General features: G+C 38.5%; 1 protein-coding gene across 1 annotated transcript in view; it reads left to right on the forward strand.

Annotated features, from left to right (window-relative positions):
* Window positions 1-13,948, forward strand: part of GTF2F2 (general transcription factor IIF subunit 2) — a 139,455-nt gene that overhangs the window by 112,765 nt on the left and 12,742 nt on the right. The window contains exons 6-7 of the mRNA XM_068984505.1: window positions 3,381-3,480; window positions 12,726-12,869. Of these exons, the coding sequence (XP_068840606.1) occupies window positions 3,381-3,480; window positions 12,726-12,869 (244 nt within the window). The remainder of the gene's footprint in view (window positions 1-3,380; window positions 3,481-12,725; window positions 12,870-13,948) is intronic.

Consider the following 13,948-nt stretch of genomic DNA (forward strand, 5'->3'; position numbering starts at 1 on the left):
AACCCACGTCCATCTTTGGGTGGACATGTCCCTTCTAGGTCTCTAGCTAGTGCTTTCTTCCTAGTTTATGGAAACTCTACTTGGCCCATGAAAACAAAGTGACACAGTAAATACAGTTATGGTTACATGTACAGTAAATTTCTGAAGACATTTCTAGAGTACTTTTTTTACACTTCATAAAATTATGGTCTTATATAGTTAAAGGATATATATGGATTTGTAAATAATTGGAAGAATTAAAATACTTATATTTTAATACTGAAATAACTATACTCAATTTGGCAATCACAGTTAAAAACAAAACCAGTAGTATTTACAGCTTTCAGATGAAAAAAAAAAAGGTAATTGGTGGATCTCTAATATCTCCTGAGGAATTTGGTATTATATATCAAATCTCAAAGAAAGGCAGTGCCAAAGAATGATCAGATTACCGTACAGTTGCACTCATTTCACATGCTAGCAAAATTATGCTCAAAATCCTTCAAACTAGACTTTAGCAGTACATGAACTGAGAACTTCCAGATGTACAAGCTGGATTTAGAAAAGGCAGAGGAACCAGAGATCAAAATTCCTAACATCCACTGGATCATAGAAAAAGCAAGGGAATTCCAAAATATATATATACTTCTGCTTCATTGATTATGCTAAAGCTTTTGACTGTGTGGGTCACAACAAACTGTGGAAAATTTTTAAAGAGATGGGAACACTGGACCACCTGACCTGCCTCCTGAGAAACCTGTATCCAGCACAAGAAGCAACAGTTAGAACTGGACATGGAACAAAGGACTGGTTCCAAATTGGGAAAGGAGTACGTCAAGGCTGTATATTGTTACCCTGCTTATGTAACGTCTATACAGAGTGCATCATGCAAAATGCCAGGCTGGATGAAGCTCAGGCTGGAATCAAGATTGCCAGGAGAAATATCAACAACTTCAGATACCCAGATGACACCACCCTTATGTCAGAAAGCGAAGAGAGGAACTAAGAGCCTCTTGATGAAGGTGAAAGAGGAGAGTGAAAAAGCTGGCTTAAAACTCTGCTTTCAAGAAACAAAGATCATGACATCTGGTCCCATCTCTTATGGCAAATAGATGGGGAAAAAGTGGAAACACTGACAGACTTTATTTTCTTGGGCTCCAAAATCACTGTGGAGGGTGATTTCAGCCACAAAATTAAAAGATGCTTGCTCCTTGGAAGAAAAGCTATGACAAACTTAGACAGCATATTAAAAAGCAGAGACAACACTTTGCTGAGAGAGGTTCATTATAGCCAAAGCTATGGTTTTTCCACTGGTCATGTATGGATGTGAGAGTTAGACCATGAAGAGAGCTGAGTACCAAAGAATTGATGCTTTCAAACTGAGGTGCTGGAGAAAACTCTGGAGAGTCCTTTGGACAGCAAGAAGATTAAACCAGTCAATCCTAAAGAAAATCAACCCTGAATATTTATTGGAAGGACAGATGCTGAAGCTGACACTACAATACTTTGGCCACCTGATGTGAAGAGCTGACTTACTAGAAAAGACACTGATGCTGAGAAAGACTGAGGACTAGAGGAGAAGGGAGTGACAGAGGATGAGATGGTTAAATGGCATCACTGACTCAGTGGACATGAGTTTGAGCAAACTCCAGGGGATATCGAAAGACAGCTTAGACTGGTGTGCTGCAGTCCATGGAGTTGCAAAGAGTCAGACACGACTTAGTCACTGAACAACAACCACCTAAAAATAAGCAGAAGGAAACAGAAAAGAAACTCCATCCAACAAATTAAATAATAATAATATTAAAAAAAAGAAAAAGTTACCTTTTATACTGCAAGTTGTTCCTTTGAAGGAATTTTAAATGAAAATTATTTTTAAAGTCCCATTAAAAGAAAGTAATATATTATGTTCAACATATATTATTTTTAAATGAGCAACATTTTTATAGCTTTTAAACTAACCTTCCAAGAAACAATATTTCTTTTTCCTATAAAAAAAGTATACTTACTTTTCTGATTATAAAAGTGATAGATGCTTATTACAGAGAATTTAGAAAATATATGGGAATCTTAAATGCCTTCATTCTGATCTCTTCCCATCTTTCATGTTAAGTTCCACTTTCTTTAAAACTGTATCTTCTTTTTTTTGTCTGTATCAAGTAGATAATTTTCTAATATGGTTCTCAGTTTCTTTGCTGGGATCATTGCATCTCACTCATTCCTTTGGGGTTCATTTAACTTCTTGCTGAAATGAATCCTTGAGTAGTTCTCTTGGTGAGGATCTATGTTTTTGTATGAGTATTTTTATTTCATTCTTACTCTTTCATTATAATTTAGCTAGACATGGCTGGCAATTATTTTTCTTGTAGTGCTTTAAGTTAAAAAGTCTATAGGTACAATGGTGCCTTTTGTCCTTTAAAAATAGTTACTTTGGAAAAAAAGTAGTCATTTTGGAAAGCTACACCTTTTCCCACCTTAAAACATTTTTTTTTTTAGATTTACTGTGCTCACATACCAGAATAATTTAATTTTTAAAATAAATAAATGGTTGAATGTGAGTCACTGGGTATGGTAATATATGTTGTTGTTGTTCTTTAACTGGTAAGTCGTGTCAGACTCTTTACAACCCTAAGAACTGTAGCCTGCCAGGCTCTTCTTGTCCATGGGATTTCCCAGGCAAGGTACTTGAGTGGGTTGCCATTTCCTACTCCAGGGGATCTGCCCACCCAAGGATGGAATCCACGTCTCTTGTGTTGGCAGGCGGATTCTTTATCACTGAGCCACCAGGGAAGCCCATGATAATATTTAGCCCAAAACAAAATCTCCTAAGATTGCTATTTGAATATGTACTAGTATTATATTTTATAATATGCTCTATGTAGTATCATATGTTTATTTTACAGTTCTTTTTCCAAAAGCGCTATTTTTAGTTGTATTTTGATTTAGATGGATCATTTATCTGCACTGTCTAGTGAAGCAGCTACTAAGCCTGAGTGCTGATGTGTCCTGATTTTATATACTTTTGTCAAATGATTGGAAGTTTTGAATAAATACCTTGATTAGTTTTAGACCATATAACTTAAGATAATTCATTTTTACATGCAGATTTTTTTCCCACAAATTTAAAGCTGATTAGCGTCTTTGTTTTAAAAGTTAAGGTTTGACTATACAGTATAAGATTTAGAAGGAAGTTGTAGAAATAAATAAGATAGTTGGTATGTTTACCTGGTGGTCTGCTTTCCACGTTATAGTCATGTACAGTGTGTTTTTGAAGTATTAAGGCTGATCTGTCTTCTTTATATGTGAAGTATTAGGTCTTGATAAAAAGATTATCAGAATACCTGTTCAGGTTTCACTCTAATAAACAAGGAAGTTTGTTAATAATGCCTTCTGTTTTTCAGATTGCAAATAGAAGAATCTTCCAAACCTGTAAGGCTATCACAGCAGCTGGACAAAGTCGTGACAACCAATTACAAACCTGTTGCTAATCATCAATACAATGTAAGTCTTCATGTCGTTCTTCATTCTGGTCTGTCTTTAATGTCATACACTCTTAGGTTTTGAAAGGACCTTAGCAGTCCCACACCTTGCCGTCAGGTGCTTGAGGTATCCAGGCTTACTGGGCGAGGTAACAGTTTGCCAAGCATAGAAAAGGTATTCACTCTATAGCCAAAGTCATACAATGAGAAGAAGACAACCACTGTTGAAATGATTCCTGAAAAGTTTTTCAGAGAAATCAAACATTTCTTCAGTGTTTCTAATGGTTTGAAGCATAGTATCCTTAAAAAATATATATTAGCTTTAGAGTTTTTTCTCTGCCTTTATAACTGAGAGTAGGATCATGAACCAATGGTCATTTTTCCCATTATTAAGATCGCTTTGCCTAGTTTCAGCTTTTATAGGAATTTTTACAGCCTCACACTACTATGTAAAGTGTGCGCTGCCTGTATGTAAAAAAACTTTTTCATTAAAGTATATTGTATGTACTATATTTATTACATATATTGGAAAAGGAAATATCAACCCACTCCAGTGTTCTTGCGTGGAGAATTCCCTGGACAGAGGAACTTGGCAGGCTACAGTCCATGGGATCGCAGAGTCAGACATGACTGAGTGACTAACACACACTTTATAAATATATAGTGTACATATTTGTACACATACACAGTGTATGTATGTATAGTACACACATGTATGCATCTTATGTGTACTTTGTGCCGGGCAGTTCAAAGGTCTAACTGTTGTAATTATTGCTGTGATCCTTACTTTATTGATGCAGAAACTGAGGCACAGAGAGTTTCGCTTCCTTGAGGTCACACAGCCAGTAATCAAATAGTCCAGACATTGAACCATGGAAACTGGTTTAAGAGCCTTACTATTTTTTTTAATTGAAGTATAGGCAACTTACAATATTGTGTTAGTTGTTGATATCCAGCAAAGTGATGTGATTTTATATATATATATATATATGCATGTATATACACGTGTGTGTATATATGTATAGTGATAGTGTTAGTTGCTCAGTTATGTCCGTTACTTTGTGACCCTGTGGACTGTAGCCCACCAGACTCCTCTGTCTATGGCATTCTCCAGGCAAGAATACTAGAATGGGTAGCCATTCCCTTCTCCAGGGGATCTTTCTGACCGAAGGATTGATCCTGGGTCTCCTGCCTTACAGGCAGATTCTTTACTTTCTGAGCTTCCAGAGGAGCGAGCGAGCACGTGCGCGCGTGCGTGCATGCGTGTGTGTGCTTCTTTTTCATTTTAGGCTATTTCATATATAGTAGTATGTATCTGTCCATCCCTTACTCCTACTTTACTCCTCTGCCCATTTCCCCTTCGATGACCATAAGTTTGTTTTCTAAGTCTGTGAATAGGACCCTTCCTCTTAAGAAACCCGTGTTGCTGTAGATCCTTAGCATTGCTTAAAGAGCTAAGTGATTTGGGTCTTGAAGTACCTGCAGTGTAAGGAGAAAGTGATGATTTTCTGAAAATAAAAGGAAGTCCAAGTTAAGTCAAGTAGCAGTTGAGAGTTGATGCCTTTGTGTCCTACTTTGTTGCTTAAGATTTCCCCTTGATACTGAATTTAGGAAGAAATAAATACTCTTTTAAGTTTGGCCTTTAAGTTCCAAGCTTGTCAAATGATGCAGGTTAGTATCTGCCCAACCACTACTTTATGATATTTGACTATCTTATGGTTATTTTATAAAGACAGGTAGCAAATGTAGATGCCTCCAGGGCCAAGCAGGCATCTTCTTGGGTAGGATGCTGAAATTTAAGAAGGTAAATGGTAGAGACTATGATGAACTGAGGTGCATGTGCCTGTTCTAAAGACATCCAAATTTTAAAAACTGCTACACTGTTTCTCTCTATTGTTTATAATAGGAAAAGACTAGAAACAAATGTCCAAAAATAAGGATTAGTTCAGTACTTTAACAGTTTTTATTTTTTAGTGCTAGGGCGATTTTATCATAATTTTCTTTTTTACGAAATCTTTTTGAATTCTTGGAATTGTCCGTCTTTTTGAATTGTTGGAATTGTCACAATGGGTACCTGTTGTCTGAATTGTTACAGTGAAAGTTTCACAGTGTAAAGTTTTTCTGTTGCAATGGGAAAGGGGGGAAAGCTAGGGAAAAGTGTTAGTACTTAGCCATGACAGTGTCCTACCACAGTTATGTAAGATTTGTCTCCTCTGAACAAAAAATGTTTTTTGTTTTTTTTTTAATGCCAGTTTTATGCCTGAGATACCTGCTCTTGGTGAACCAAATAAATAAAGTTTCTGTCTTCAAGGAGCTACCATTTTTTTCAGTTTCTCTGGTCATGCCCTTTCAGACCCTGTTTGGGTATAATCCATATTTCGTTTGACCTAGTGAGTCCACATTTGAAATTACAATTGCTTCTTTCTTTAGTTCCGTTACAAGGGTCCCTCTTGTTGTACTGCTACATACCATCATTTCTGAGGCAAAAGGAAAATCTCTCTTAGGTCAGAGCTGGCACTTTCGCTTGTATCAAAGCTCTGACCTCTAATTCATGTTCAGAGTGATGTTGGCACTATACCTACCTGGCAGGTATAGAAGGATAGATTCCAAGTGTCATATTTTTGGAGTGCTTTTCATTGCTCTCTTTTTACTACTAAAATAAGTACAAATACATTGTATTCTGAACCACTTGGTAGGATATAAAGCTGTCACATCCCTTTTAAAGAGACTCTTTAACGTCAAGTGACATTTCAGTTCATGGTATCAACCTTTGTTAACGTTGTCATAGCGTTGAGTCATTAATATTGATGTAATTATAGTGATGAGTCATATAATCTTTAATTAACAAAGATTGACTGTAAGCTACCATGTTACACTGCTTGAATGTTTAGTGATTTCCACCGCCCCCCAGCTCCATGAGAGTGTATCGGAAATTGGTGGAGGCACCTGCATAGCTCTTAAAAGCATAGATAGTATTATAATAAAATGCTAACTATAATAAGAGTGCAAAGCTTTTGTTTTTGTGGTTAGGGAACTAAGAGCCCACAAGGCACGTGGCCGGGGAAAAAGGTTTTTTACTGATAGAGTCATATAATCCAAATATAGAGTCTCTGATGTATAAGATCCTTTCAGCTGCCTCCATCCCTGACTGCAGGTAAGGGTGCCTGTGTATGTTCTGTGTTCTGCTTGACTTCGTGGACATCATTATCCCTCCTGTGTAAATGTCATAGCATTCTTTTATGTAGTCTCCAGTCATAGGACCTTTCTCATAAGGAATTGTGCCCTCTGTTGTCCAGACAGTGGTCTCAATGCTGGCTGTAGACTAAAATCACCTGGGAAGCTTTTAGAAAAGAAAAATACCTTCAGAGATTGGTTGTATTGATCTAATGTGGAGGCCAGCTATCTTTAAATTTTTTACCTAGGTAGTTCTGGCATTCAGCCACTGATCCAAAGACACAGGAAATTTGCCTGTCCCTTGTGGCATGTCTGCCATCTCCTGTGGCATGGGGAGCAAAAATGATACCTAGAAGGGAGACCAGGAGGTCTCTTTCCACTAAACCTAAGGCTTTTTAGAAAGAACTAGTATCTTCTTGTCTCTATTATCATCAACTCCCTACCCTACTCCCCTGCTTCCAGCTTGGAAAAAAGACTTTGCCTTTTCTCCCCACCCTAGCAAGAGCTCTTGGTCTGAAAGTGATAGAACATTAGAAGAAACTAAACTAGAAAATTAGTGTTGGAGGGAGCAGAACTATTACATAAAATCTTGAAATAAACCCCCAGGAACTAAAAAGAAAATTTATTATAATGTATACTCTGTTTCATTCTGTGGAGCGACCAGTTGTGTTGTCTTAATCCTCAGAACTAAGGTTGTTGGGGGTGTTTTTTGGCTTGGCTTTTTTTTTTTTTGTGGCTTTTAAGTATTTATATATATGTATATAAATTTGGAATTTTGTTGATTAAAGTGGGTGCCTGCAGGACTGAATCTAAAGGCCCCTCGGCAGTATTTGCTACTGTATTATAGAGTATAGTATAAGAATACTACGTGGTTTAAAAGAAAATGCTGCATGCTTTGTCCATTTGAATTTGCACACCAAAGACTGATCAACCCTAAAGAATTAATTTCCTCCCAAGAGGTAACAACACATTAGGCAGAAATAGAAGCATAGAGGGTGGGGGAATCTTTCATAAGGATTTAAAATGCAAACCATGATATTCAAGGCTGCCACGCTCACTCTAAAAGTTAGAAACCTCCACAAAGACTGCCTTGACAAAGCAATCAAAGTATTTCTGCAAACAACAATCTAGAAATTTACAGACATCTGTATTGTAATATTTTAATTGGAAGTGGGTGGCATTTATAATTTTAGTCAGGGATTATTGTCTCAGTAATGACGGTTGAACAGCCCTATGCCACATCCACAATGAGTGTTCAGCATTTGGTTGCCATTCAGTCTTGAATAATTTGTTTTATATTTTGAAAGTAAAATTGTATATGATGGAATTTGGGGATTATAAAAATTTGTACCTGGAGATGAAAGTTCTTTCTGAATTGACATTTCTGTGCAGCTGGTGACACCTTAGTTTATGGTCATTGGGGGCAGATATCAGTAATTAAAATTCATATGATACAAAAGCTATTTCTAGTCTAATAACTAGCCTAGTAGTATTTTGTGTGGCTGCGAACAAGTTAGAAATCTGATTGCTTTGAGTGTCGGTTCCTGATAGTGCCAGTGCGAAACAAAATGCCCAAGGGGAAAGAGCTAAAAGGAGAAGAAATGGCGTATCTTGAATCAGTGGTCTTTTCCTAGACTGGTGCATATCATGTGTTGTTTATTTGTGGAATTAATTTTTAGTACAGAGTTATACTATAGTTGTGCTATACTATAGTACAGAGTTACTCTGTAACTCTGGAGATTAATACTAGTCTGAGTACTGTTGGCAGAATACTATACTATACTATACTATAACTTTAGTCTAGAGCTACAATATTAAGACTGCCATTTGTACACTGATGAGCTTAAAAAAGAGAAGTTACCTCAGGGATCTTAGTTTTGGCATGAGTATAATTAGTTGCTAATAATTTAATGATCATGGGATCATTTTAGTCCCTTTTTATAATTACATGTACTTTGGAACCACCTGATGCCACAGAGCAGAATTGGGGTGATGGATCTCTCTTGAACATTATCAAAAAAAAGATTTAAATAATGCTGTACTACAAAAATTGTATTGAGCCATTGATAGGCATGGTTAATGCAGAAAGATAAGCAAACAAGTCTTGTCTGTTGTCTCCCCATTTTAAAGGAGGAGAGCACCAGTGTTAAATGCAGTGTTTTTTGAGATTGAAACATGTAAACCAAGATTTAAAAAGAAAATTTTCTGTGTAGAATTGGTACTTTTCTCACTGCTCATTAACATTACAAATCACAACCTAATCTGACTCTTAATCAATACCTTCAGTATTGATTTTGAAGTTTCTTTCTAATTTATTCTCAGTTCTTACCTTCAGTCCTTTTGGGTCTGACCTATGGCTTTTAGGGTTGGGACAACTTGATAACAAACACTTAAGTTTTTCTCTCCACTGCCTATTGGACTGTATGCCCTCTCTAAAGTGGACACTCTTGCTTTGGTAGTGGAGTCGCTCAGTCGTGTCCGACTCTTTGCAACACCATGGCCTGTAGCCTACCAGGTTCCTCCATCCATGGGATTTTCCAGGCAGTAGTACTGGAGTGGGCTGCCATTTCCTTCTCCAAGGATCTTCCCAACCCAGGGATCGAACCCAGGTCTCCCGCGTTGCAGGCAGATGCTTTACCATCTGAGCCACCAGGGAAGTCCTATCTTGCTTTACCAGCATGTTTTGTTACTTGAAAACATTTTTCCTGTTCATCCTCCTAGCTTCTCGAGTCATTTTACATGAGGAAGAGAGAGCTAAGAGTGGAAGCTGAATATACCATAACTTCTGTTTCCTATTTCCTGAATTTAACTTTGTCCATCTTCTTTCAGCATAAATTAAAGCTGGGATGGAAGAGCAGATAGAATATTGTACAAGTGCAGCTCCATACTGAGAGTACAAAAGCATGGCACTAACCTTTTGCTAGGTTCCCACCTCTCTGTCTTGTTTTTCTTGAGGACCAATTGTTATAGCCACACATTCCACGAAACAAATTCACTCAGAAGGACAATGCAGATTGTGGAGTGCAGTTTATTACACCTGTGGGCCCAAGGCAGAGTCTCCTCTTAGCCAACGACCCCAACCAGCATTTGTGAAAATCTTTTATACCCAATGTGTACGTGTCTGAACCCACCACTCCAAATTCCTTGAGACTTACATAAACCAAGGAAAATATAATCCCAATAACCCCATCATTCACATGCTATGTGCTCATGTGCTCAAACAAACAATTAGCCAATAATCAATAAACCCAAGGTTACACTCCGATAGATACAGAAAAATTTATGGCCTGTCTGGAGGAAGGGGTGATTAGTGTATGTTTTCTCGTAGGCGATGAGTAACCTAGATACGATCTTCAAGGTTCCCTTGCCTGGAGGGGGTCTTATCCTTCTGTTGTTGTTTTCATAGGCACTAAGCACAGAGTTCAGAGTCCGTTGGAAAGGTGGCCGAGCACGATCAGCATGAACAGGCCTACGTGGAGTCCAGGCCCTATGAATTCCTCCTTCCCAGTGACCTTTCGCTGAATGAAATCCCACACCCCACTCAGGCCTGAGAGAAGGAAATAGGCTTTCTCCACTCTGCCTTAGTCTGATTCTACCTCCCCCTATTCTGTAGACGCCAAGTTAAGTTTCTCTTATCTTCCACTTGGTCAGCGTAAGGGGTTATCGTATCTTCTTCCCATGGTCCATACTTTTATACTCTTTCCTCCGGCCCTGCTTTCTAGACTGTCCATTGCAGTGGACAGAGCAAACCCTTTCAAGCACAGTGCAGCTGTGGAAGGGGATTTCAGGATGCAAACTGAGCAGTTATAAACGGCGGACATATGACATGTTTTAGACATGGGTCAGCAAAGCAAGGCTCAAACATGAATCACTGCAGGTATTCCATGATGTCGTTCCGCTTTTTAATCCAAAGAGCCTCCTTTTTGTAGATTTGCGGGCTTTGTCTTGGTCTGTCATGCTTTCTTTCTCCATCATACAGCCATTGTCTCAGTTCTCTCCTCCTTTTAACCCGAAAGAAAGAAAATTCTGTCTTGAGTGGCCCTCAAGTCCATCTCTTTTGGTCTTGCCTATAGCTCTGCAGCCTGCTTTCTCACAGAATTGGGGCAGAATCTGTACTTCTGCCTTTGACCATAAGTGCATTTTTTCCACCTGATACTGGGCTGGGGTTCATTCCTCCCCAACAGTACAGTCTGTGCCCTGCATTTACGCTTTTTCCCCAACGTCATAAAGTTGTCCTAAGTAACTCTGTGGTCTCCTTTACTACATTACTACATTTAAAACACTCAAGGCCCTTTGTATACATTTTAATACACGAGCCTTAAGAAAGGGATACCTTTTGAAAGAGAGTAGCTTATTTACTCCCATATTTTAGTCCAGTTGTTGTTGTTGTTCAGTCGCTAAGTCGTGTCCATCTCTTTTGTGACCCTGTGACCTGTAGCCCATCAAGCTCCTCTGTCCGTGGCATTTCGCAGGCAAGAATACTGGAGTGGGTCGCTGTTTTCTTCAGTTTTAGTGCAACACCAAGCATCTAATCCATGCTTAATCTGTTGAGGAGCTGAATGGATTTCAAGTTTTACTCTCCAGGTATACATATCACAAAAATTAAGACATTCAATTTAGCTCTTTCTCCTTGTCTAGCTCCTAATTTTATTTATTGAAAGAGTTGTCAGAGTTACTTCTTGCCTCTAATTTGAAAGTCTCTGATTATATTTAAGGTATATTTTTAGTCTTAACATCAATAGAAATTAGATTTTATCTTTTTACGTCTTTCTTGTTAAAATACAGAGAATAAGCCTAACTATATAAAGCTGGAATTTGTACATAATCTAGTTGTACGTTTTGATATGCATTTCTCTGTCTTTGAAGCTAGCCTCTCTCTCATAGTAATTCTGCTGATGCACAAAAGATTGTTCTCCGACAGCTTTTACCCGGCCTGCCGATGCTTTATTGACCAGGTGGGCTGCTGCAGTCTCTGTTGCTGTTTAGTCGCTAAGTCATGTCCGACTGTTTTGCGACCCCGCAGACTGTAGCCCACCAGGCTCCTCCGTCCATGGAATTCTCCAGGCGAGAATACTGGAGTGGGTTGCCATTGCCTTCTCCAGGGGATCTTCTTGGCCCAGAGATCGAACTTGCATCTCCTTCATTGGCAGGAGAGTTCTTTACCATGAGCCGCCAAGGAAGCCCTACAGTGTATATATAGCTGTCCTCTAACAAGTTTCTGAGGCTTTATTAAGATAAAGTTTGGAAAAAAAAAAAAAATGAAAAGCTTAATCAACTGACATGAATTCGAGCAAATTGCATGTTTTCAATAAAGAGTTAACTTTTTTACAATTGCACGCATATATGCATTTGTAAACCACGGGATGGTAACACCATTTGTGCCATTGCTTACTTCATTTTACAGAAGAAGCAAGTTCAAGGAGGTCATGGGGTTGGGAGGAGAAAAGGCCACCTGTCACCACCCTTGTTCTTTGCATTTTTACCAAGATTTGATTTCCCAAGCTTTTCCTCCCTAGAAAACCTGTTATCTGATCTGCCTGCCCCTCAGCCTTCTTCCTGCCCTGAAAAACTGTCATTTTGAAAGATATTACCTACCAAATGGCATCGAGCAGATAAACTCTTTTACTGTATTTTGGATAATCATTGGAGAAGGAAATAGCAATCCACTCCAGTACCTTTGCCTGGAAAATCCCATGGACAGAGGAGCTTGGTAGGCTACAGTCCATGGGGTTGCAAAGAGTCGGACATGACTGAGCGACTCCACTTGGGTAATCAAAAACAAAGAGTTGCAAATAGACTTTGTGATCCACATGATGTGATTTCTGTGAAGATGGGCTTTGGGGGAGGAAATGGACACATTACATAAAGCTTTAGGGAACGGTGGAAATGGTTTACTGGTGGGCACTAACCTTCCTGGAGCCGTAAGGTCTGAGGAGCCTGAAGAGTGGTGAAGGCCACAGGTACTGAACCACCACGCTTTGACCTGCTGCCTTGCGATTTAATACCTAACAGTGGAGGACGGAAAAGAGTCCCTGGGTTTCGGAGTGAGCACGCTGAACTGATGCGTTCGGGATTTTTGCTTTTTCCACATAGATTGAATATGAAAGGAAAAAGAAAGAAGATGGAAAACGAGCCCGAGCTGATAAACAACACGTTTTGGACATGCTGTTTTCAGCTTTTGAGAAGCATCAGTATTATAACCTGAAGGACTTGGTGGACATCACAAAACAACCTGTGGTATGTATATGCTCACATTGATCCTTTAAATGGGTTTAAATCGGCTTCATTAACACGGCTTTACTGAAGAGAAGCATATTGTCAATTAGTATGTTCGCTTGCACCTATGCTGGTGGCAGGTTTTGTTCCAGCATGGAAAAGATGCCTCCGCGTAATCTTCCTTTCTTCCTTCCTTCCTTTCTTCCCCTCTCTTCCTTTCTCTCTGTTTCTTTTTTTAATCTCAGCTTCACTGTTTGAATTTTAAATACCTTTAGTATCAGTAGTTCGTATGGAGACGAGGCGGATTTGTCCTCCTTTTGACTGACCCTTGGCGTTAAGCCTGAAGTCTCTTTGTTTACAGCATTTCTAGTCTTCCGTTTGTTCTTCTGCCTCCCTCTAGAAAAGCTCAACTTTAAGAGTCACTGATTTTTCACAGTGAGTGTGTATCCCTGTCTCGTGAACTGTTCTCTGTGGATTTTTTTTAAATCATCTAGCACTAACATTAGGTCCTTTCAAACTTGAGCTGTAGAGCCTCACAGTGCTTGTTGAGATTATGCTTGGGTTGGCCTAGTCTCCATTTTCAAGGAAATTTTTAATAAATTGATGTTTTAGAAGAGTTTTGTTCTATAAATAATCATTTTTTAATCACTTCTCCAGATGTTTGTATTAATACCTATCTGCAAATAATCTGTGTTTCTAATCCATTTAAAATGCTGGAAACAAGGAATTGAAACCCTTTCTCTAGTCTTTCCATTTAACTTTCTCACACCTAAGCTTAGCAAAGTGTCAGATTGAATTATAGCAGTATTTTACTTATAGGTTTTTAAAAATTAGGTGGAAACCCCTTTATTTTTGTCCTCTTACCCAGTTTTCCTTTATCATTTTATCCACCTTGCCAGGATACCCAAGGATATGTTAATTCTAACTGCTCCATTTATTTGCTTCAGCATATGTAACAAGATAACCGGTTTTGTAAAATAGTTTAACATAAATGGCTCCATGGTTTGTTTGTTTTTTTCATGTATTCAAAGCTTCAGGAAATTATTTCTGAAACTTCAGTATTGATGGTGCAGTTTCCCACTTCTGTAGAGATTTCTTTA

Source organism: Capricornis sumatraensis, chromosome 12 (genome assembly GCF_032405125.1).
Source record: "Capricornis sumatraensis isolate serow.1 chromosome 12, serow.2, whole genome shotgun sequence".
Taxonomy (NCBI): Eukaryota; Metazoa; Chordata; class Mammalia; order Artiodactyla; family Bovidae; genus Capricornis; species Capricornis sumatraensis.